We start from the raw sequence: 23625 nt of genomic DNA, 5'->3' as shown, positions 1-23625 counted from the left end.
GCAGCCCATCTAACCAGAGCAGCAGCTTGTGTTTCATTAACAGGTATATCTTTGGAGCTTCAGTACCTGTCTGTCTACCTGTGGTCTTTATTGTAAGCACGTTTTTCACCACATTTTCAGACTGCATTAATGCTAATCAACTACAGTAACATCTGTCAGCTGAGGAAGACAATCTCAGTGAATTTTTTTTCTGCCCCCCTCTTGCCTTTTTTTTTTTTTCCATCCTGTCATTAAGTTTCTCGGTTAGCTCATATAAGATAGCACATTGTGTCCTCTTTCCTTGTACTGTGGTGAAGCAGGAGGACTGGGAATGGTGCACTCCGTGTCACAGAAACCACCAGAGTGCCTTTGCTATAAAAGCACTAACCAGCTCATGGAGCTCTTATAAGACATGTATATTTGAGAGGCACCTTGCCTCAACATTTCAGTATCATGATGTTATAGTCTGACCTACATGTGGTTGAAGGGCTATCCCTACAGGTCTGCATTAGGATGGAGACTGGGAATGATTTAGTCGGATAGTCAGCATTAAAAGCTCTGAATTAGACAGTTTGAGCTGTGGTAAAAGCTTGAGACCTTTAATGAAATCAGATAAACTCTATAGTGATCCAAGATGACAATTTGATTTTAATTTCCCACTCATCCATCCATCGGCTTATCTGAGATCAGATTGCAAGAATAACGGGTCTAACGGACATTCCTGTCCCTAAGAACATTCGCTAGCTTATTCTGGGGATCCTAAAGCTTTCCAAAAGCAGAAGTGAAACACAGTCCAAACACATCAACTGGATCTATACCAGATATTCTCTCAGTGCGATGTGCCTGGAAATATTCCAAGAGGAGGAGAAACTGCTCTGCTCCTAGCTCTTGCTGGATGATAGAGCTCCTCCTCTTTTCTCGAAGCCTAAGTCCAGAAAAAGCTTATTTTAGCTGTTTGTTCTTTCAGCCATGATCCATATCTCATGACCATAGACGAAGGATGGAACATAGATGGATGATTAATGGAGAGTTTTATTCTTTGGCTCAGCTCTTTCTTCTCCTTACCAGACCAGAGTTATGCCGTCAGAAAAGTCCCAGCTCCATCCTACCCATAAGGAAGATGCTTGCACTCCTCTATTTACAAATCACATCAAATGAAGGTTGATCTGTTCCCCCATCCTGAACTTAAGCAACCTATAATTTATTTTCACCCTGGATTGCAGCATTACCTTTGTATTCCTCCTGCTCATCTTTGTGCCTTCACCCGGGCTTCATCATCTCTCTACAGGACTAAACATGTCTGAGCTATCTCTGATTTCACACACACAAATTAGATTTTTCCTAAAGGCACTTTTTCATTCTGAGTTCTCCCTTCTACCCCATTTCCCTATCTTTCACCTCCTAATCTTCACTATCTCTATTTCCCTTACCTTATAACCCAAATGTCACTCTCTCGGCCTGTTTGGTTTGCACCAATTTGTTATCATCTTTCACTCTCTGTAGTGCTCTTCTCTCCCTCTTATGCTAATAATGTTCCTGCACTAAGGAAGGAAGCTGCTTACCCATTCACATCAGGACTCAACACATTCATGTATGCATAAACAAACACACAAACACTCACACGTACTTTATTCTGTTTCTTTGCCAGTGCATATCCCACCAGAGCAGCTTCCCATCCTGCCATCCGGGAGCTCTGTTGCCTTTGTCTCTTCAGTACACCTTTTCTTTTTTTCATTCTTTAGAAGCTATTATTACCATCAAACAAAGCAAAAATTGCATAGAAAGTACTCCTGTAGTTCTTTCCTTTCTTTGCATACTACTGTCATCCAACAACCTGTTATTATCCAGGTACATCATATTAGATGTTGCACAACTGCTGAAATGCTCTTTACATTAGGAAAAAAGAAGAATTTTGTTGTTGAAAATTTCAACAACATAACTTTTTTTCAGTGTTTATGCATGTATAGCGCACAAAAAATATTGCTGGCTGACTGCATGCTCACATAAGTACTGGTAATAATGTTGGTAATAAATCATGTGATTTTTATTCACATACTTAACAAAGATCTGTTATTCTTTAAACAACAATACTCTCATCTTTCTTCAAGGAAATGTGATCAAGACTATGTGACAATAGAGTCTGGCTTTATTTGCGCTGAATTGAAATAGATCCTAATTGGACCTGTTTACATTTTCTAGTAAGAATGAAAGGAAGGAAGTGTCCTATAATCCCTGTTGTTTTGAACTGAAGTTATATAAACTGAGTGAAAAATGCTGGAAAATTTGATTGGATCTTCCTCTTTCTTTGGGTTGGACAGTGTTTGTTTAGCTTTTGCTTCTTTGTTCCATAAACCAAGAGAGTGTTTTGATTGACCCTATTTTTCAACGACTTACTCGCTGGATACCTTTCTAAGATTTGGCAGGCGTCCAGCCACTGCGAGGAAGCTGAGAAGGATCTTATGGCTGTGGTTAATGTCAGTCAAGCTTGGCCTTTCTCTATCTTGTGCATTCGAAAGTCATGAGGAGGTACAACCTGTCAACTGCTTTGCTGCATACTGATTTCAAATGGGAGAAATTTTGAAATAAAAGTTAAAGTTAAATATTAATAAAAGATATTAACGAAAAGATGAGCTAGGCACAGAGATTTAAAATTTATTCAGGTATTTTAAAGTGTAAGGTATTTGTTAACCCTTTGTTAACATTTTCCTTAAGCAGAATAAATAAATTCAATATCATAGAACGTTTCACAAAAGTGACAAAATCCAACCAATGAAATAGGAAAGAAGGTAAACATACAGTTCAGTAAAACAATGTTAGCTCCCTAACATGTCTTCTGATTCTGTTTTGTCATACTTACATTTTTCAGATCATTAAGCAAATGTTATTATCAGACAATAACCTGAATAAATACAAAATGGGGTTTTCAGGTGATGTTTTTATTATTTTGATGATTTCATTTGTTTATATAAGAGAAAATAGTCATCCAAACAAACCTGGCCCCATATGAACACAATAACTAGTTGTACTAACCTTGACATCAACAACTACCATCAAGTGTTTGTGATAACTGGCAGTCATTGTTTTTTCATTGCTGAGGAGGATTTATGGCCCAATTACTTAAGTTCCATCAATTATAGCATGTTATCTATGCCCTGAAGCTGCAGAGCAGTCATAGGCCATTACACTAATACCACCATATTTGACTGTTGGCATGAAGCCTTTTTTTATAAATCTTGTGTTTTATGCCAGATGTAGAAGGATGCACATCACTGCAAACATTTTGGACAGCAGTATGGATCTGTGCCTTTGCCATTTTTGCCCCAACTGTCTCTTGTTGTTGTATTAGAACCCTCTAGCCCCAACTATAATGCACCTGCAGAGCAAGCTGTCCTGGCATAAAATAGGCAACCAGCTTCCTTATACGGAGTGGCTGAAATGCCAAGACAGGACCCATGACTAAAAGTGTTGAATCATGAATCTGAAACATCCAAGTGTAAACAGCTAGAAAAGAGGAAATCTGTAAGGTAGAATATACATTTTCACAGTGCTAAAATAAATGTTAATTTTGTCCTTACAATGTTAAAGGTTGAATCTGCAACATGCATACTATATTAAGTCTGTTATTTTCTAAGCTGAACCTAACAGAGAGCCTTTTAGCTTTGGTAATATTTCTCGTGTTGGCAGACTTACCTACAGGTGGTTTTCCTCTTGAAGAGCGTCACCAACTGAGGGCCTATTAAAGTAGCATTATTTCAATGTTTTTTGTTGTTGCTTTCTTCCAGTAAAGTCTTTGAATACTTGACTGACACTACCAAACAGTCATTGAACTAAGATTTCCTCAGTAAATATGGTGTTTTAAAGTTTTCATTACATTATATTGTATGGGGAGCAGGGACATCGTTGAAGTCAGCTGTTTGAACTGTTTTCCCCCACATTTGAATGAGCATACAAACACTGCTAGTTTGTATGGCCAGTTTGTATGCTGTTTCTAACTGCAAGTTAGAAACAACAACATTAGAAAACAGAGAAAGTTCTAAGCTACATCTCTAAGTATCACTCAAATCTACATTAACAGAAAATGACAGGTAGAATGTTTGTGGATAGATATTCCCAGGCAGATTGGACTCTGCCGGGGCAGCACCTAGTCTCTGATCCTGTTTGTGGTGTCCATGCATGGATCTCAGGGTGGAGAGGAGGATGGTTTTTGGATTGTAAACCTCTGGGTCTCATTACTACTTTTTGAGTATGATGTGGAATTGTGAGTTGATATTTATTTAGGTATCTAAAATAGGTAGCCAAATCTCCTTGACTAGGTTTAGGCAAGACATTTGTATTTATGAATCAAAGCTGCTAGGTTCAGTATAGGCAGTTTATTTATTTATTACAAAAACTAATTTGTTAAATTTAGGAAGAGAGACATGCACTGATTCTGTGGTTTCCCAGTTTGTAAGTAGTGATAAATTCTACAATTTTCTGAATGTTTGATTTGACATCAGGCTTATTAGGTTATTACTTTCTTCTGCTTCTGGCTGACTTGATGGGTGGGTTTTCAGAGTAAAAAGACAACTTTCTTTCTACATTGTCAACTTTATAGACAGTGATACATCTTTTTACTTTGGATGCTTCCATTTTGCTGGGATTTAATGCTGATGTCATTGAAAACAAAGCAGATTCTCTAGGGCTGCTTTACATTTAAACTTTAAGCAATTAGGCTGTCTGTCAGACAGACTGATGGTTCATTCAGTTCCAGCCTTCAGTTCGGTACTTGTTGACATTCTTGTGTCATTTACTGTGGATTTGGCACCTATTTTTTCATGTTGTCAATTACAGGCTGTGATGTATTCACACCACAATGCTGGAATATCTTGAGTAAGAGTTTAATCACACCCACACCCACATAGAAATCCTTCCCGCTCCCTTGCTACTGTCAGCCCGGCAGAAGGAGGTAATCTATACCAGCATGTCCTGCAGGCAAATCTGTTGGGGCAGCAACAGAAATTAACACATGTTTGTGTTTGTGTAGAACAAGACGTATGAATGGTGGTTTGTTTCATTTTTGAAGCGAACACCATAATTTGATTTGCACACGGAGAAGGGGGTGGGGCAGGGAGGAAGTAGGAGGGTTTTAAAGGCGTAGAAAAAGACTGCAGGACATTAAGATATAAAAAGAGAGGGATGGATGATGAATGAAGGGGTTTAGGATAAACCAATTAAGTTGAGACAGATGTCTGATTTTACATTAACCAACTGGTGTTGTGTGTATGCAGTTCTGTAAAATCCATGGACCCTGGTCTTGTTTGGTTTACTTGTATTATGTTCGTGATGGTAATCTGTGATTCCTTGGAACCACAGGTCAGATTAAAGTTCTCAAAGATTTGACTCTAGGTTTGTGTGCTGAAGCCTTTTACTCTTTAGTGGACCTTTCTTGCTGCAATTTTACTTGTTGAACTTGACACACAAGTGTGCATGTACGCACCTCCAGTTTTCAGTTAGGGTTCTCTGGATATTGTAACAAACTGCTGTGCGCAGCTCTACATTTACTTTTAGAAAGTCATCATTGCTTCTGTCTGCTGTGAGTCAAAAGCAGATAATTAGATTTTCTTTTCCCTTTTTGCATTTCAGACCTTCAAATACACACTGACTTTCACAAGGTTAACACAGAATAGAAAATACCAACACCAATGAACACCAATGCTTGAATACTTCAGTGCCTTGCGAAAGTATTCGGCCCCCTTGAACTTTTCAACCTCTTGCCATATTTCAGGCTTCAAACATAAAGATATAAAATTCAAATTTTTTTGTGAAGAATCAACAACAAGTGGGACATAATCGTGAAGTGGAATGAAATTTATTGGATGTGTCAAACTTTTTTAACAAATAAAAAACTGAAAAGTGGGGCGTGCAATATTATTCGGCCCATTTACTTTCAGTGCAGCAAACTCACTCCAGAAGTTCAGTGAGGATCTCTGAATGATCCAATGTTGCCCCAAATGACTGATGATGATAAATAGAATCCACCTGTGTGTAATCAAGTCTCTGTATAAATGCACCTGCTCTGTGATAGTCTCAGGGTTCTGTTCAAAGCGCAGAGAGCATCCTGAAGACCAAGGAACACACCAGCCAGGTCCGAGATACTGTTGTGGAGAAGTTTAAAGCCAGATTTGGATACAAAAAGATTTTCCAAGCTTTGAACATCCCAAGGAGCACTGTGCAAGCAATCATATTGAAATGGAAGGAGTATCAGACCACTGCAAATCTACCAAGACCCGGCCGTCCCTCTAAACTTTCATCTCGGACAAGTAGAAGACTGATTAGAAATGCAGCCCAGAGGCCCATGATCACTCTGGATGAACTGCAGAGATCTACAGCTGAGGTGGGAGAGTCTGTCCATAGGACAACAATCAGTCGTACACTGCACAAATCTGGCCTTTATGGAAGAGTGACAAGAAGAAAGCCATTTCTCAAAGATATCCATAAAAAGACTTGTTTAACGTTTGCCACAAGCCACCTGGGAGACACACCAAACATGTGGAAGAAGGTGCTCTGGTCAGATGAAACCAAAATCGAACTGTCTGGCCACAATGCAAAACGATACGTTGGGCGTAAAAGCAACACAGTTCAACACCCTGAACACACCATCCCCACTGTCAAACATGGTGGTGGCAGCATCGTGGTTTGGGCCTGCTTTTCGTCAGCAGGGACACTGAAGATGGTCAAAATTGATGGGAAGATGGATGCGGCCAAATACAGGACAATTCTGGAAGAAAACCTGTTGGAGTCTGCAAGAGACCTGAGACTGGGACAGAGATTTATCTTCCAACAAGACAATGATCCAAAACATAAAGCCAAATCTACAATGGAATGGTTCACGAATAAACGTATCCAGGTGTTGGAATGGCCAAGTCAAAGTCCAGACCTGAATCCAATCGAGAATCTGTGGAAAGAGCTGAAGACTGCTGTTCACGAACGCTCTCCATCCAACCTCACTGAGCTCAAGCTGTTTTGCAAGGAAGAATGGGCAAGAATTTCAGTCTCTTGATGTGAAAACTGATAGAGACATACCCCAATCAACTTGCAGCTGTAATTGCAGCAACGGGTGGCGCTATGAAGTATTAATGCAAGGGGGCCGAATAATATTGCACGCCCCACTTTTCAGTTTTTTATTTGTTAAAAACGTTTGACACATCCAATAAATTTCATTCCACTTCATGATTGTGTCCCACTTGTTGTTGATTCTTCACAAAAAATTTGAATTTTATATCTTTATGTTTGAAGCCTGAAATGTGGCAAGAGGTTGAAAAGTTCAAGGGGGCCGAATACTTTCGCAAGGCACTGTATTTCTGCAGCTCCACTATATGGCATCACGTGCAAACTTTTTCTTGTAATTATTATAGGTAGGCTCTGCTGTGGAATGTTTCACATATCAGGGACTTAAAAAGCTCAAAAAGCTGATAAAGAAAGCTGGCTCTGTTGTGGGGACTCCTCTGGAACCTCTGGAGATCATTGTGCAAAGACGGATTCTTCATAAAATGAAGAACATTATGGAGAACCCTGAGCATCCTCTTCATGAGACTGTCCTACAACAACAGAGTGTCTTCAGTCAGAGGCTTCTTCAGATCTGCTGTAAGACAGAGCGCTACAGGAGATCCTTCCTGCCCACAGCCGTCACCATCTACAACGGCTCTTTGAAGAAACCTTCATAATGAGCTACAACAACATTTAATTTCCCTTTGGGATTAATAAAGTATTTTTGAATTGAATTGAATTACGGTGGGGGAGAGGGGCTATAGCTTCTGGAGCAGATATGGACCGTAGAATTACAATTCCTTGCAAAAGTATTGATCCTCCCTGAATGTGAAAGACAACCACACAGTAGTGCACAATTGTTATGTGGACGGACAAAGATATATGGTGCTAAATTGTTTTTCCAAATAAAAAATATGGAGCGTGTGGTGTGCTGCATTTCACTCCCCGACTACCTCAACATCCACCCATGGGCTCTGAGGTCAGAGTATGTGTCATTGTTCCTTGGCGTGCTAGGAGACATGTTCAAGGAATACTTATCTCTCAGTGACGTAGACCTGGACATCAAATCCAAATCAATTCTATTCTCTAAGCTATGTTGCCGTATTGGGCCACATGCCTTTACACACATACGAACACTAATGACAAAGCCTATTTATTCTTAATTTAAAGGCTTTAAAATAGTGTTGACCCACCCTTTGCAGCTATAGCAACTCCAACTCTTGTGGGAAGTCTGCCTACAAGGTTTAAAAGCATGTTCATATCTGACCATTCTTACAGAGGACATTTTTTTTGAGGTCAGACAAGATGGCATGGCTTACACTCATAGCTGTGATTAATTCCAAAGGTGTTCTATTAGCATACGGTCAGGGTTCTGTGCAGACCTGTCAAGCTCCTCCACATCAAACTCATTCATGTTCTTACAAACCCTACTTTGTGCACTTATGCACAGTGATGTTAGAACTGGAAGGACCATGCCCAAACTGCTCAGGAGCATGACAGTGTCCAAAAGGTTTTCATTTGCCAGATCATGAAAGGTTCCTTTCAGTGGAACTAAAGGTCCAAGAATAATGCCTGAAAAAAGTCCTCCAACTTAACTTTACACTTGCCAAAAGGCAGTGAAAAAAGAACTTTCCATTGCAGTTGATGGTGTAAGGTTTGTTTGCAGCTGCTCGGCCATGGAAACACATTCCATGAAGTTCTTGAAGCTAATCTAAAGTTTGGAGGTTGGTAGATGTTAGCTTTGCAGAGATTTGGTGACCTCATCATGTGTTTCACCCCCTTCTGTGCTTAGCTTACTCGGAACATTTTCTAGAAGGACATTGCAAAGGTTGCATCCTATCACATTACCACATCAGAATTTACTGAGCTCCAGACTGACCCGGTCTTTCACATGTTTGAAGCAGCTTGGAACCATAGGTGCTATATTTTAATAAACCTGTTGCCATGGAGGTGATTGGTGCATTGGAATTTAATTATTTGGATTGGTGAGCAAATACTTCTGCCAATATATTGTATTTTCAAACATTTACACACGAGTTGTTTGACTTAAATGTGACCTAGATAAATGACTGTCAATACGTTTGCAAGACACTGCATTAAGTTAGTTCTTTTGTTAGTGAAATAAACTTCAGGACCGCTTCAAAGGATTTGCTGGTAGCAAAAAAAAAAAAAAAAAGGTTTTCACCCCATATGTTGGTGGAAGAGATGCCAACATCATTTGAAAGTTAAGGTGAGGAACATAGCGGTGGGGATGTTTTCTTAACTCCTGGATGGTCTTACATTCTAACTCTGCAAATGTAAATAGCTCACTGAATAAGACCAGTGTGACAGGCCTGTGCTGTGTGTGTGTTTTACAGCTGGTCATCATTTTGAGACACCAAACATACAGTATGTACTCAACCTTTAGAGTGGCTATGGCTCGGTGGGAAAAGTAGTGAACTCACAAACAGAGAGTTGTTGGTTAGCATGTTGATGTGCTCTTGGGCAAGGCTGTCAACTTCAGGTTACCAATCTGCATTATCAGTGTATGAGTGTGTGATCAATGATGTAAGTATGGTTGGGAAATTGCCATAAGTTTGATCCATGTATTATTTAAACAAACACAGACAGAACCTGTAGTTCTTTAATAGGAATCAATCTGACCATAATATTAAAATGTTTCTCCACCTCATCATGAACGGTGTGCCAGATATAAAGCCGTGATTCAAGATAACATCTCATAAAACTAAAGCATTCTGAAGATCGCTAACCCACATTTTATTTACGATAAAATGACTTTTCTGACAGACGACAGTTTGTCTCTCTAACTGGAACTATGTAATTAACATGACTTTAGGTTGCTATATGTTACATGTTTATCAATCACCGTGCTTGCACCACTCACCATGCGCTGCCAGCCATTCTTCCACTGACACACCCTAAGCAGTCACCATGCAAACAAGGCACACCTGAAAAAGAGAGCTTGCTCCATTTGTCCCTCGTGTTGTCTAAATAAAAGGTGAATGAATGAACTTCCTGTTGCTCCATATTCATTATACTCAGTGAGAAATGTGTTGTGCTTCATCAGCATTTTCCCCAGCCGGTTGCCCTCAGCGTGCCGTTGTCTGCAGTGTTGTGTGCATGCACCAGATATAAATGGAGCATTGCTGAGGGTCGGTAAATATTTGGAGCAGCTGTTGCACCTTTTGTTATACATCCAAAGACACCGGGTTAAGGTATAGTGGGAGGTGTGTAATTTAGGTAAGGGGAAACTTTGGTGCATACTTTCACATATTGTATAACCAGTCATTTTTAACGGACATGTCAGTATTTTTTTTATTTATTCCTAATGTCAAATTGGCCATAAACTGTTTCGTTTTGCAGAACAGGCAAAAGGCCGAGCCAGCTCCTCTGTTGTTATTTTATCACATGTATACTTTTTCAAAGTACTTCTTTTTTTACCTTGACTCATAAACATTTTAATGATATATTTAGTCAGGATCAATACATAAATAAATATTAGCCTTTTAAGCAAATATAGATGCATGCAATGCACCAGGTGCAATGTCTAGCTAATCTGCTACTTTTCACCTACAGATAGAGGGTTGGTTGACACAACAAGGTGATGAACAATATTGGGTTTAAGAGAACAAGACAAGATAATATTCTATCAGTATACTTTGGAAAATTAGAAATACACCTAATTTTGATAAGACCTTTATTTTCACAAATAAAGGTCTTATCAATCACACATTGTGTTCTGAGAAATAAGCAATCAGTGTCCAGGTTTAGCCATTCGTTGTTTTGCTTTTTTTTTGGTTCTATAGAGGTCCTAAAAGGCCCAGCCTCAGTTGTGAAGAATCTATGTGCAGCATAAAAATATCCTCTTTGTATTGAGCGGTCTAGCTACAGAGATTATTAAATTCTACTCAGATTAATTAAAAACAATGAAATATTTCTTAAGTTTAGCACCAACAGGAAGCTACAAGGATGGGTTTACTAATCAGCTAGATGCATGATTAGCATCTAGCTGTTAATCAGTCATTGTGTTCTCAGAAATAATGCCAAATAGACAATTTAAATGTGGTGGAGGCTCCTACAATGTTATCGTTCAATGAACTGTTTTTATTAGTTTAGTTTTGTAAGTGCTTGCTGCCCAGATGATGTATAAAAATAAGGTATGTTACATATCCAAGCATGCAAAATTTAACGGCAACAAATAAAAAAAAAGAAACTGTTCGGCTGAATGTTTTTCAATACATTTCTTTCTTCACTTTCTTCCTCTCTGGCTTCTTCCTTCTTTAACATTTCTGTTGTTGTTAAATGTTGTTTTGCTAGCAGTCATTCTAAACTAAAACATTCTCTTTTTTTCTCCACTCTCGTTGCTTTTCCTGTTGGTCTTTGAAATGGACATTTTCTTTTGTTTGCTGCAACTATAATAAACCACATCTACTGCCAGAGTGCATGCTTCAGTGATAGTGTTCATTCTCCCATATTTTCCTCTGCAGCTCTTTTCATTCGGCCTTTCTTGGCTTCCAGAGTCAAAAGGATGGATTGGGAGAAAAAGAAAATAGAGAGCGTATTATTGTCCACCGACTATGACTGAGAACTATAAATGTGTGCAGGGAGAAGGGTAAAAAAATGTCCATCTTACTCTTCATCCAGCGATTTCCCTCAGCGTTAACAGAGATCGGAGGGATAAAAGCTAGATTCTTGGATCGGGGTTCACCTCCATATTGTCATTTCAGGAAGCTTAGAGGTCAAGCTACTGGCTCTCAGCCCCACAGATCACAGAGGGCGTCTCTTTTTAGGTGAACCTTACATAGACAGATCTGACAAACATAGGGAACCAGCACCAGCACAGGTGCAAGAAGAAATTTACACATAAAGCACCAAGCAAACTGTAACACTGAGGAAAATGAATTCAGGCATTTTTTTGTTGCACTTAGTTTGTTATTTGTTCAGTTTAATAGGCTTTAAATGTGTATACATTATGCACAAAATGTACTCCAAGTAGGATGTTGCAAATAGAAACTTCCATGAGATCATTGTGAGTAGGATGCTACCTGTCTATGCATGTGAAACGACGTATTCCTAGACCAGCATTGTCATAACTTATGTCCGACTGTAAATTAGGATTTATTAAAAAAGCAGTAATAGTGCTGAACTGGGGCTTTGGCTGGATACTGTAATTTACTGAAAACAAAAGAAGTGCATTTTTTGTGATGGTTGTAAAACCCCATCTTTAGCTGCTGAAAAATGTGCAGTAGCAGTTATAAACTGCCTTGCGTGTATTTCAGTATTATTTGCATACTGTTTTCTACTTAATTACTTTTCATAATAAACATATTAATTTAAATCATTGTGTCATGTTGGTAAAAAAAAAAAAGACTCGTGAAATTTCAAAGAAAATGAAAGCAATATATTCAGATATTACAGATTTGCAGTTTTATTAAATATTTAAATGAACCCTGCATCCATGAGATGAAATTATGTATGAGGATGCGACCCTGGCTTTAATTGACCCAACATTAACAACAATCAGAAGCAGAGGCTCTCTGTGGTTAAACATTTTGTTTGATTTGTCCTGTTGACGGAGTTGAACATTTCAGTCATTTCTTTTTCCAGATCAAAGCTAATATTGGGATATTTTTATAGTAACAGTACCGACACAATTTTATCAGTGAAAGGCTGTAATGCCCATCATGTTAGTTCAGAATGTCAGTGCCAACATTTACAAACCAGCAGTCAATAAAGAGCACTGCTGATTTCTATGGAACTGCATACTTTTTCAAACAATGTTGATTTTCACCAGCTGGTGCAAACATATCTCACCATAGGTCATTCTCCCAAACGCATGCTTTGTTTAGCGGTGTCCTTTGTTGCTGGATAATCTATCAAACATTACAGAAATGTCAAATTACATGACTGAAGAGGATATAAACCAGAAACAAGTTAAATTATGTGATGTGATGTAAAATGCAATGTCAATTGATAAAAATATATTTGTCTGAGGAGTTACTGACAATTTGGTCATTAAGGTTGCAGCAATTCCTCCTCCTGAGCAAGCCTGTGGAAATAGTTGAATCAAATTGCTTCTTTTAACAGAAATATTTGCAACAGCATCAGACTGAGTGTGAGTGGCCATCTGACACGACTGATGGTTGAGAAAACAAAGAGTAGACCAAGAAAACACAGAAGCACTAGCAGTGTTTTTATGAGAAAGATACATAGTCTGTCTACACAGAGTTAATGACAATGATTAACATTGGATTTAATTATCTGAAATGGATGGAAATCACACTTCATTGTTAAAATCTAACTCACATTTATCTTCCATGTGTAATTTCTGATCAAATTTCCAGTGGAGTCAACTCAACATGATGGTATAATCACATCTGAGTTTAAACACCAATTCAGCTTTAACTTTGCTTATTTGCTTTCTGTTAAGTGCCCTACACTATTTCACATTAAAAGCCTTACAGCAGTCAGGAGCATCTACTCGCCCTTTCCTCAAAGGCTTTTAGAGTCAGACATTTATCAAAGGCTTTGAGCTCTGTTGGCTGTACTATTACAATAAACTGCAACAACAGCAACAAGAAAGCAGTAGCAAATGGAATTATGTAGTGTCTGGAATAGGTATTTATTTTAAAAGGGATGGAGTGGTACTTGGGGAACTGACAATAGTGTCCTTGACTGAAGTATACTGCTGCTGTTACGAAGATATAAAAAACAAAAAATGACTGCCTCTCTGTTATTTCCATATTTGTTCATGTTTGAGAAATACCAGCATAAAGACATGTAATGTTTCTTAATCAAAAAGTGATGATAAAGAAACTTGATTTACAGTAGCTTTTTAAAAGTATTTAGCTGTAGTGGTAAAGTGGTGAGAGTAAGAACACAGGAACTGAAAACAGAATGTGAATTAGGGGGATTAGTTCATGGGTGGGCTATGAGGGGCTCCCTAGATGGGCACAGTAGTAAATGGAGCTTTTAACAAAATAAAAATAAGAATTAGGAGGAGCTGCTGTGTGTTTGACATGAAATTGCACTAAAAGACCAGAGCTTCCCTGTGGAAATACTGGAGGGTCCAGGTCAGTACATTCATACCTAGGTGGCAAAGGATCTTTAAACAGCCTCCAAGACCAGGATTACCTCAGGGTTTAAATTGAACTGAGATAGAACAGAGGGGATTATTATAGTGTCCATGGTGACATGGCTAGAGGAAGCAATTATTGTGTGAAGTGGCTTTTACATTCATTGACTGTTTATATGAGCTCTTACAACACACGCTTGATTTAAAATGTAATAGCATCTGGCAGCAAAAGTCTCAAATCCCATCCAAGTAATCATTTGCATTCGAAAAGGATGGTCAGATTTGGACATAATTTGGCTCACATGCAGACCTGTGATGGTATGTAAAATATGTAATTTGCTACAACATCAAGAAACATTCAGCAGTTAGTTCAACCAGAGAAGATCACCAGACACAGAGGAAAACATGCATTTGTGGAACCAACTCTTGTGGGGGCACATTGTGGGTTTGCATGAAGCTGGCTGGTTATATCATGCAATGCCTAGCATTTAGGGCGTACAAATACTAAAATAAATGCTAACAATCTATTTTTAATACCAACTCTAATACCTTGTGGTGGCTGTGCTAGATTTACCAGCTTCTTGCAATTCTTGCTTTTTGTTAGGCATGTGGCAGATAGTGTACACTGCCCTCTAAGGGCAGGAAAAAGTACAAAAAAAGCTCAACAAACCGTTTTGCATTACATTTTACAGTGCATGGTAATGATACAAGTAGCTATTTCAACCTCCTCTACATTAAAATCAAACTTTTCCTTTCTGTAACCTATCTTGAGATTGTTATCCATAACCTTATTTCCTCCCACAAAATTACCACAGCTGTTTTTACACTTTTAGCCATCCGGAGATAAGGTTATATTACAACAGCTTAAGCTTTTCTTCATTGGTTGTCTGTCAGGTTAAGAATTATTTTGAAGATCCAGCTGTTTGTGAAAAATTATTTCATGGTTTAATTGCTCCTTAAGTCACCATGCTTTTAACCCCAACTACTCTCTCGAGTCCTTTCAGTCATCTGATCAGATGCTTCAGAGGGTCAAATGCTTTAGGCTCAAACTCAGCGGAGTTCTCATCCCAATATGGTCTGCCCCCACTATTGAGTTTTTGAATACAAGAAAGGAGACCTGCTCAAATGTATAGGCAGTCGAGATGATTTAATTAATGTTCATCTCTCTCTGACTTTGTCTGCTATGATTGTTGTCTGATATGTTTGAATGTTTTTTTGTATTTTAATTTTTTTTACAAAAACCTTTTTTTTTTCAGTGCAATATGACTGAACTCTCTTCTAACGACACAAGCGTAATAACATCCCTCTTCTCTTTCTTCTCTTATGCAGGATTTCTGAGTACTGGTGACCAAGCAGCCAAAGGAAACTATGGTTTGCTGGATCAGATCCAGGCTCTACGTTGGACCAGTGAGAATATAGCAGCCTTTGGTGGTGACCCGTTACGCATCACTGTGTTTGGTTCGGGTGCTGGAGCATCATGTGTGAATCTCCTCACTCTGTCTCACTATTCAGAGGGGAACCGCTGGAGCAATTCCACCAAAGGTAAACCTCCCCTAAAAGGTGTACTCACAGCACTATTCATAGACTTCGAGTTTTTTGTATTTTCTCACATTCAAACTCAGGGTAGGTTTACTGGCAATAGACATCTATAGACTGAGGTTTTTGACAATTATTTCTTTGCAATATAAGGCGATAATGGCCTGATTCAAAACAAAGCACTATTCAAATGATAATTTAAGCCTTTATGGGAAAACAAAGCTATCCAACTCTACCTGGACCAGTGTGAAAAGGTAATTGCCCCCTACATAAATAATGAGTAAACTGTGAATACTGTCTTTGTTTCTTTTTTGATTTCACTAACCACGCCACAATCAGTTCTGTTTACTTTCCTGTATAACCAATTAATTAACTCACCACATCTGAAAAAACTGAAGTAGGTTAAAATATCTAATAAAGCAACACATCATACCCCAATTTAACAAAAATTTATAAAAGATGAGAAACAAAGCCATTAATATGACAGGTTTTTTAACCCTTTCCAGACTGGTAGACCCTTTGGGATTCCAGAAAATCACAGTGAGACATTATTCACAAATAGAGAAAACACAAATCTGTGATAAACCTTCCCAGGCTGGTTTCTTAAAATTACTCGTTGACTCATTAAGGTTGTTACGAAGGAACCTAGAATAAAATCTAAAGTTTTTCATCTTGAACCTGGACTTCAGTCACATTCTAAAAGAAAAACTTATTTCAATAAGTAAAATAAAAAAGAAAACTTGGAAACTATTAAATCTGAATTAGCCCAGATGTCTTTCACCAACAGTCTTAGATAATTTTGTTAAAAGGCAGTTTGATTGTTTAAAGACCATGGTATTTTTACTACGGATGTTTGCTGAAATGAATCAAAGTATACAAGAGGGGGTCTTCTGCTGAGGGCAATGCTTTTGCCTGAAAGTCCAAGCTCTTGATTTACTTGTTACCTTACCTTCACCAATCTCCTCATGAGAAAATGGACTTGAGACGTTAGGTCTCCACACTCAAAATTAGCATCTGTTTACGAGGCTTCCTGTATACCTCATTTTGGAAGTTTTATGGGCATGCCCAGCTGAGGGGGTACCCTGGGCCAATCTGAATCTGGATCTTCCTGGAGGCACTGTATGACCCTTCTGGCTTAGGAATGCGTTGGGTTCCTCTATAACAAACATAAGTCACTAGGGAGAGGGACCTCTGCATTTCCAAGATAGACATGTTAGTTGTGTTGGGGTTGCACTTGCACTCAGTCAGGTAAACGAGTCTATTGCGCAGCTCAGCATGCGTCGCAGCAACGGACATGCAGCAACGGGAGTTGCTCATGAGACCACGTTTGGAGGCACATCTCTGGAGAAATAGAAGCTCGCGGGCAGGTTTACTTTTCCTCCAGAAGAGCTTCAAAGCTGGAAATCTGTCTGATACAAGATCAGAAGATCCATATCCTGGACAGGCGTGGTAAGGCGTATTCGTCACTTCCTGTTTTTGCTGTTGCACTCAGTGGATTGTTTGGTGTGTGAAGGCTCTCTCGTTTGATCGGATTTCTCTCTACTGTGATATATTTTACTTGTTCTAATACATAAGCATGTTAAAACACATACTTTCTGTTGCTGCATTTCACGTTTGGGGCTCTCCGTGTTTTACACGTTTTTTTCTAGTAGTGGTAAGGGGTCGCTAGCTTAGCGTTAGCTTTAGCTCAGCCCGTTCTGCTTTTTCTCTCTCTGAGTCTTCTCCTCTCTCCTGCTCTCTCTGTCAGATGTTCAGTTACTCCTCTGCCTCCTTTAGTGATAATGGTACGTGTAATAAATGTAGCATTTTTGTAGCTTTGGAGGCGAGGGTGTCGGAATTGGAGGCCCGGCTCCACGCTGTTGAAAAACTAGCAGATAGCCGAAGCCCCTTAGCCAGCGCGGAGCAACCGAGGGTAGCACCCCGTAGCAGTCCTTCAGCAGAGCCCACGCAGCCTGGGTATCAGGCTGGCTGGGTGATGGTACGTAGAAAGCATAGTCCTAGATCCCAGCCCACAGGTCACCACCAACCCGTCTGCGTTTCTAACAGATTTTCGACGCTCAGCGAAACACCTGCTGAGAAGCCAACTCTGGTAATTGGCAGCTCCAAAGTCAGAAACATGGCACTACAGACACCAGCGACCATAGTTAAATGTCTGCCAGGGCCTGAATGGGCGACATCAAATCCTACCTGAAACTGCTGGCTAAGGATAAGCGTAAATACAGTAAGATTTTTATTTACGCTGGCGGTAATGACACCCGGTTACGTTAATCGGAGGTCACTAAAGTTAGTGTTACTTCGGTGTGTAAGTTTCCCAAAACAATGTCAGACTCTGTAATTTTCCCTGGTCCCCTCCCCGATCGGACCAGTGACGACATGTTTAGCCGCATGCTGTCATTCAACCGCTGGTTGTCTAGGTGGTGTCCAGAAAATGATGTGGGCTACATTGATAATAATTGGCGAACATTTTGGGAAAAACCTAGTCTGATCCCACTTTGGATGGAGCAGCTCTTCTTTCTAGGAATCTGGCCGAATTTATTAGTTCTCCAAAACTCTGACAATCCAGGGTTCAGACCAGGAAGCAGGGTCGTAGTTTAACACTCCTCTCTGCAGCTTCTGTACTGCTACCCACCCATTACCCTATTAAGACAGTGTCTCGCCCACAGCCAAAATTGAATAGATTAAAAAGTAATCTAAAACGGGAAAATCTAATAAAAATAAAAACATCTCAGACTAAAAAGAAAATAAAACAATTAAACGCAGCTTACTGAACATAAGATCTCTCTCTTCAAAGACTTTGCTAGTTTGTGACCTGATTTGTGACAATCAGAGTGATTTATTTTGTCTCACAGAAACCTGGTTGCAGCAAGAGGATTATGTTACTATAAATGAGTCAACTCCTACTAATTATTTAAATTTTCACATTCCACGAAATACTGGGCGAGGAGGAGGAGTTGCAACCATCTTTCAGTCCAATTTATTGACCAATCAATAGCTACAACTCTTTTGAATATTTAATCCTTAGTTTTCCTCATCCAAATTGCAAAGCACTAAAACCACTTCTGTGTGTTGTTTTGGACCATCCACCAGGCCCTTATTCTCAATTTTTAGATCAGTTTTCAGACCTTTTATTTGATTTAGTGTTAAATACAGATAAGGTTATTATAGTGGGGGATTTTAACATTCATGTTGACACTGAAAGTGACAGCTTAAATATAGCCTTTAATGCTATCTTAGACTCAATTGGCTTTGCTCAAAACTTTAACAAACCTACCCACCTTTGTATTTATTCTCAGGACCTTGTGCAGACATATAGCATTGAGTGTAAAGACATAACAATATTTTCTCATAACCCTGTCTTATCTGACCATTTTTTAATCACCTTTGAGTTTAATTTAACTGAGTACTCCACACCTGAAAGAAAATTTCATTAAAGTAGATCATTATCAGACAATGCTGTAACAACCTTTAAAGAATCTGTTCCAGTTTTGATTTCCTCATTATCACAGAAAAACACAGTGGAGGGCAATCATTTTGTTTCTTCCCCTTCACAAATTGATTATCTTGTTCATAGTGTTACTTCATCATTGTGAGGAGCATTAGACAAGGCAGCCCCCTTGAAAAAGAAGGTAACTATTCATAGGAGGCTAGCTCCCTGGTCTAGTTCAGAGCTGTGTACTTTAAAGCACAATGTTAGAAAATTGGAGAGAAAATGGCACTCTACTCACCTAGAGGATTCCTACTTAATCTAGAAAAATAAGCTACTGTTGTATAAAAAGACACTTCACCAAGCTAGAACAGCTTATTTCTCATCATTAATAGAAGAGAACAAGAATTATCCTAGGTTTCTCTTTAGTACAGTTGCTAAACTTACACAGTCATAGCTCTGTTGAGCCATCCATTCCCTTAGCTCTCAGCAGTCATGACTTTATGGGATTCTTCCAAAATAAAATTGATTCTATTAAAAAGAAAATCTTTGACATACTCCCGAAGATGATTACTTCATCCTCAGCAAGTGAGACAACATTGGAAGTAACGGTAGAACCTGATCTGTGTTTGGACTGCTTTGATCCTGTGGAGCTTCCTGAATTATCAGAAATATTACCTTCATCTAAACCTTCAGCTTGTATGTTAGACCCAATCCCATTATTATTATTTAAGGAAGTGTTCCCTCTGATTACCAGCCCCATTTTAGATATGATTAATCTATCCTTAGTAAATGGATATGTACCACAGGCTTTTAAGGTAGCTGTAATTAAACATTTGCTTAAGAAACCTTTACTTCATCGAGATGACTTAATATATTACAGACCTATATCCAATCTTCCATTCTTATCTAAAATTCTTGAGAAAATAGTTGCTATTCAAATGTGTGAGCATTTACACAGCAATGACCTGTTTGAAGAGATTCAGTCAGGCTTTCGAGCTCATCACAGCACTGAAACAGCTCTGGTGAAAGTCACTAATTATATTCTCCGGGCCTCAGATAATGGACTTATGTCTGTACTTGTCCTGTTAGATCTCAGTGCTGCATTTCATACAGTCAATCACAATATTCTCTTAGAAAAGCTGGAATATGCTGTAGGGATCAGGGGAACAGCGCTAGGGTGGTTTAAATCTGACAGATTCCAGTTTGTTCATGTAAATGATAAATCATCTTTAAACTCCAGGGTTAATTATGGAGTACCACAAGGTTCAGTACTTGGGCCAATTCTCTTTACTATATATATGCTTCCAATAGGTAAAATTATCAGGCAGCATAGAATAAATGTTCACTGTTACGTTGATGACACTCAGCTTTACTTATCCATGAATCCGGATGAGCCCAACCAGTTAGATAGACTATAAGCATGTCTTGAAGACATAAAAACTTGGATGACTTTAAATTTTCTGCTTCTAAATTCAGACAAGACAGAAGTTGTCGTCTTTGGACCGGAGTTTTTAAAAAAGAAACTGCTTAGTCAATCACTTAACCTGGATGGCATTAAATTGACCTCCGATAATAAAGTGAAAAACCTTGGTGTTATTTTTGACCAGGACATGTCATTTAAATCCCATATTAAACAGGTTTCTAGAATTTCCTTCTTTCATCTCCGTAACATTGCCAAAATTAGAAATATCCTGTCCAGGAGTGATGCTGAAAAACTAGTCCATGCATTTGTTACTTCAAGGCTGGACTATTGTAATTCGTTACTATCAGGATGTCCACAAAATCCAGTCAAAAGCCTTCAGCTGAATCAAAATGCTGCAGCAAGAGTTCTGATGAAAATTAAAAAGAGAGATCATATTTCCCCTACTTTAGCTGCCCCTCATTTGATTTAGCTCCATCATACATCAGAGATCTGATTGTTCCATACATTCCTAACAGAGCACTTCGTTCTCAGACTGCAGGTTTACTGGTGGTTCCTAGAGTCTCTAGAAGTAGAATGGGAGGCAGATCCTTTAGTTATCAGGCTCTTTTCCTGTGGAACCAGCTCCCAATTTTAGTCGGTGAGGCAGACACCCTGTCTACTTTTAAGGCTAGGCTTAAAACTTTCCTTTTTGCTAAAGCTTATAGTTAGAGTGGATTAGGTTATCAGGGAGAGAGCCTTCCTCCCTCCCTGTTGGTTGGAGTAAGGGGGAGTCAGGTTTAGCCTAAACCGGCTCAGTTATGGTTGAGGTGCAAACACCTCTTCCATTTCTGCTACCTGTATGACCCCTTCTCTTTTCCAATGGTTATTATTAGTCTGACAGAGGGAGGTATCCCAATCCTTGTGGTTTTTAGTATAACAATGACCATTAGTGGGACCCTTTGTGGGGTGCCTTGAGACGACATTGTTGTAAATAAGCGCCGTTTAACTAAATAATCTGAACTGAAACTATCTGTGTAGTTATGCTGCTATAGGCTTAGGCTGCCGGAGGACATAATGACCACTTTCACCCTCTTCACTACATTCTCATACTACTCTCCCATTTTGCATTATTTGCTGTTATTTCAGCTTTTAACTTTGTTCTCTCTTTTCTCTTCCTAGAAGCTACACCTGGCCTGATTCTATGACTACCTGTGACACCTTTCTGGAGAGGGGAATTGTCCAAGCTTCTGCTGGCAACAACTTAATGTTCACCCTCTACCAATGATCCACATGGCCCTGTCTTTTAGTGTTTAACCCTTTCTCTCTCCTAGACATGGCGATTGACTGAGCTTAACTGTAACTAACTGTATGTGCTCTCTTTCAGACTCTAACCTTGAAAACTGGCTCAGAGTTTATCTCTTCATTCTTTCTAGGTGAAACGACTAAAGGAGCTACATCCATTAACATTTACTTTTCCTTTCCATAGAAAGTACACCTGGATCAGTGCTTCTTTGTTCTTTTTGTGTCTCTGCTCTGTTCTCTCAAACCCCTAGTTGGTCGTGGCAGATGGCTGCTCACACTGAGCCTGGTTCTGCTGGAGGTTTCTTCCTGTTAAAAGGGAGTTTTTCCTGTCCACTGTCGCTATATGTATGTTCAGCATGAGCGATTGCTGCAAAGTCAATGCCAGTGATTGTCCACTGTCTCTACATGCTCATCCGGGAGGAGTGAATGCTGCAAGTCACTGACTGGTTGCAATCTGCTGGGTTTCCTTAGACAGAAAAACTTTTTATCCAATTTGAATAAATAACTGAATCTGACTGCACTGTTCAATGGTTAGGATTAATTGGAATGTATGTACCTGACTTTTGTGAAGTGCCTTCAGACGACATGTCTTGTGAATTGGTGCTATATAAATAAACTGAATTGAAATTGAATTTATTTGATCGAAGACCGTCAGAAAACATCACAGGCGCAGGTGAAACCCATAGAGGTTTTTTTTCCAAGGAGACGAGGTTCCTCATATTTCCAAGTTTTGGATGGATGAGAAGTTTACCGTTTTGAGCTGATCATGACACTCTGGTTCCCCCGTTTTATGTTTTCTTCAAACCCACGACCCATCCTCAAGCTGGTTAAGAGAAGAAATCGAGGTCAAAGTAATTTTGTTCTTTTTATATTAAATCGAATAGGTGTATTTAGAGGTCTGGTCTGGGTGAGGCATAGTTAAGGTGAATTAAGATCGCCATGAGTTAATTCAAGGTATTACCTTGTTGCATCAAGTATTGGTTGAAGTGTTTATGCTGAACTGTTTTAATTTGCTGTCTGAATACTTTGGAATCGCACTGAAGTTTTGGTGTGTCCGTCCTGTGGAGTGCCAATCAGCCAGGAGTTAAAGCTGAACTTTGGAAGTTTTTCAATCAAATCAGATATCAGTCTGAACCTTGTGGCCTGGTCACTTGGTTGTTCATTCTATTACCCTTGGGATTTCTCACCGAGCTCCCGCTTCAGAGTTTTACAACCCTTTGTTTGCTGGATGCTCTGCATCTGGGGCATGGCCTTACCATTCTACCAGCTGTCGATACGTACCCACAGAGAAAGGCTTCACCGGTTTTGTTCATCTTTCCAAGTTAATCAAATTTTGTGTTATTCTCATTTGTCCATAAACTGCTGGTTTGATCTCCATCTATCCTTTTTTTTTTTAAAGAATAGTGCATGCATAGTTAGGTGGAAGTTGTTGACCAGAATAGTTGTTTGTAAGAGGGACAATTGGTTTAATACATTTTCACAAAGATAGAGACAGCTTTTGTGTTTATTTTGTGTAAGACTTTTTATCTGTCAAGATACAGTTAGTATTCCACCATCTGGTAAAGCATTCAAAAGCCATAGCACTGTTGGGAAAAACAAAAGGACCCCCATCTGTCATAATCGTTTTTAATGGGTTTGACCCACATGCAGAAAGCAATTCAGGAGACAAAGTTTTACGGTAAAGTGTTTATTTACAGTGCAGTGGCATGGGCAGGGAAACTGGAACCGGGACACCAACTGTAAAATAAACAGGATGTAAGCAGGGAATACTCAGGGTCAAAAACTAAAGAATAATTATTTAGTCTTACTGGTTTGATGGAAAGATCCGCCAGAGGGTGAGAAGCGGAGAGACCAAATAGTTGTTTACCCGTGAGACAG

General features: G+C 39.2%; 1 protein-coding gene across 1 annotated transcript in view; it reads left to right on the top strand.

Annotated features, from left to right (window-relative positions):
* Positions 1 to 23625, top strand: part of nlgn1 (neuroligin 1) — a 411986-nt gene that overhangs the window by 369926 nt on the left and 18435 nt on the right. Inside the window, exon 5 of the mRNA XM_047375411.1 lies at positions 15410 to 15622. Within this exon, the coding sequence (XP_047231367.1) occupies positions 15410 to 15622 (213 nt within the window). The remainder of the gene's footprint in view (positions 1 to 15409; positions 15623 to 23625) is intronic.

The sequence above is a fragment of the Girardinichthys multiradiatus genome, chromosome 9 (assembly GCF_021462225.1).
Source record: "Girardinichthys multiradiatus isolate DD_20200921_A chromosome 9, DD_fGirMul_XY1, whole genome shotgun sequence".
In the NCBI taxonomy this organism is placed as follows: Eukaryota; Metazoa; Chordata; class Actinopteri; order Cyprinodontiformes; family Goodeidae; genus Girardinichthys; species Girardinichthys multiradiatus.
Note: the sequence above shows the minus strand (reverse complement) of the source record. Positions and strands in the feature narration are given on the sequence as shown.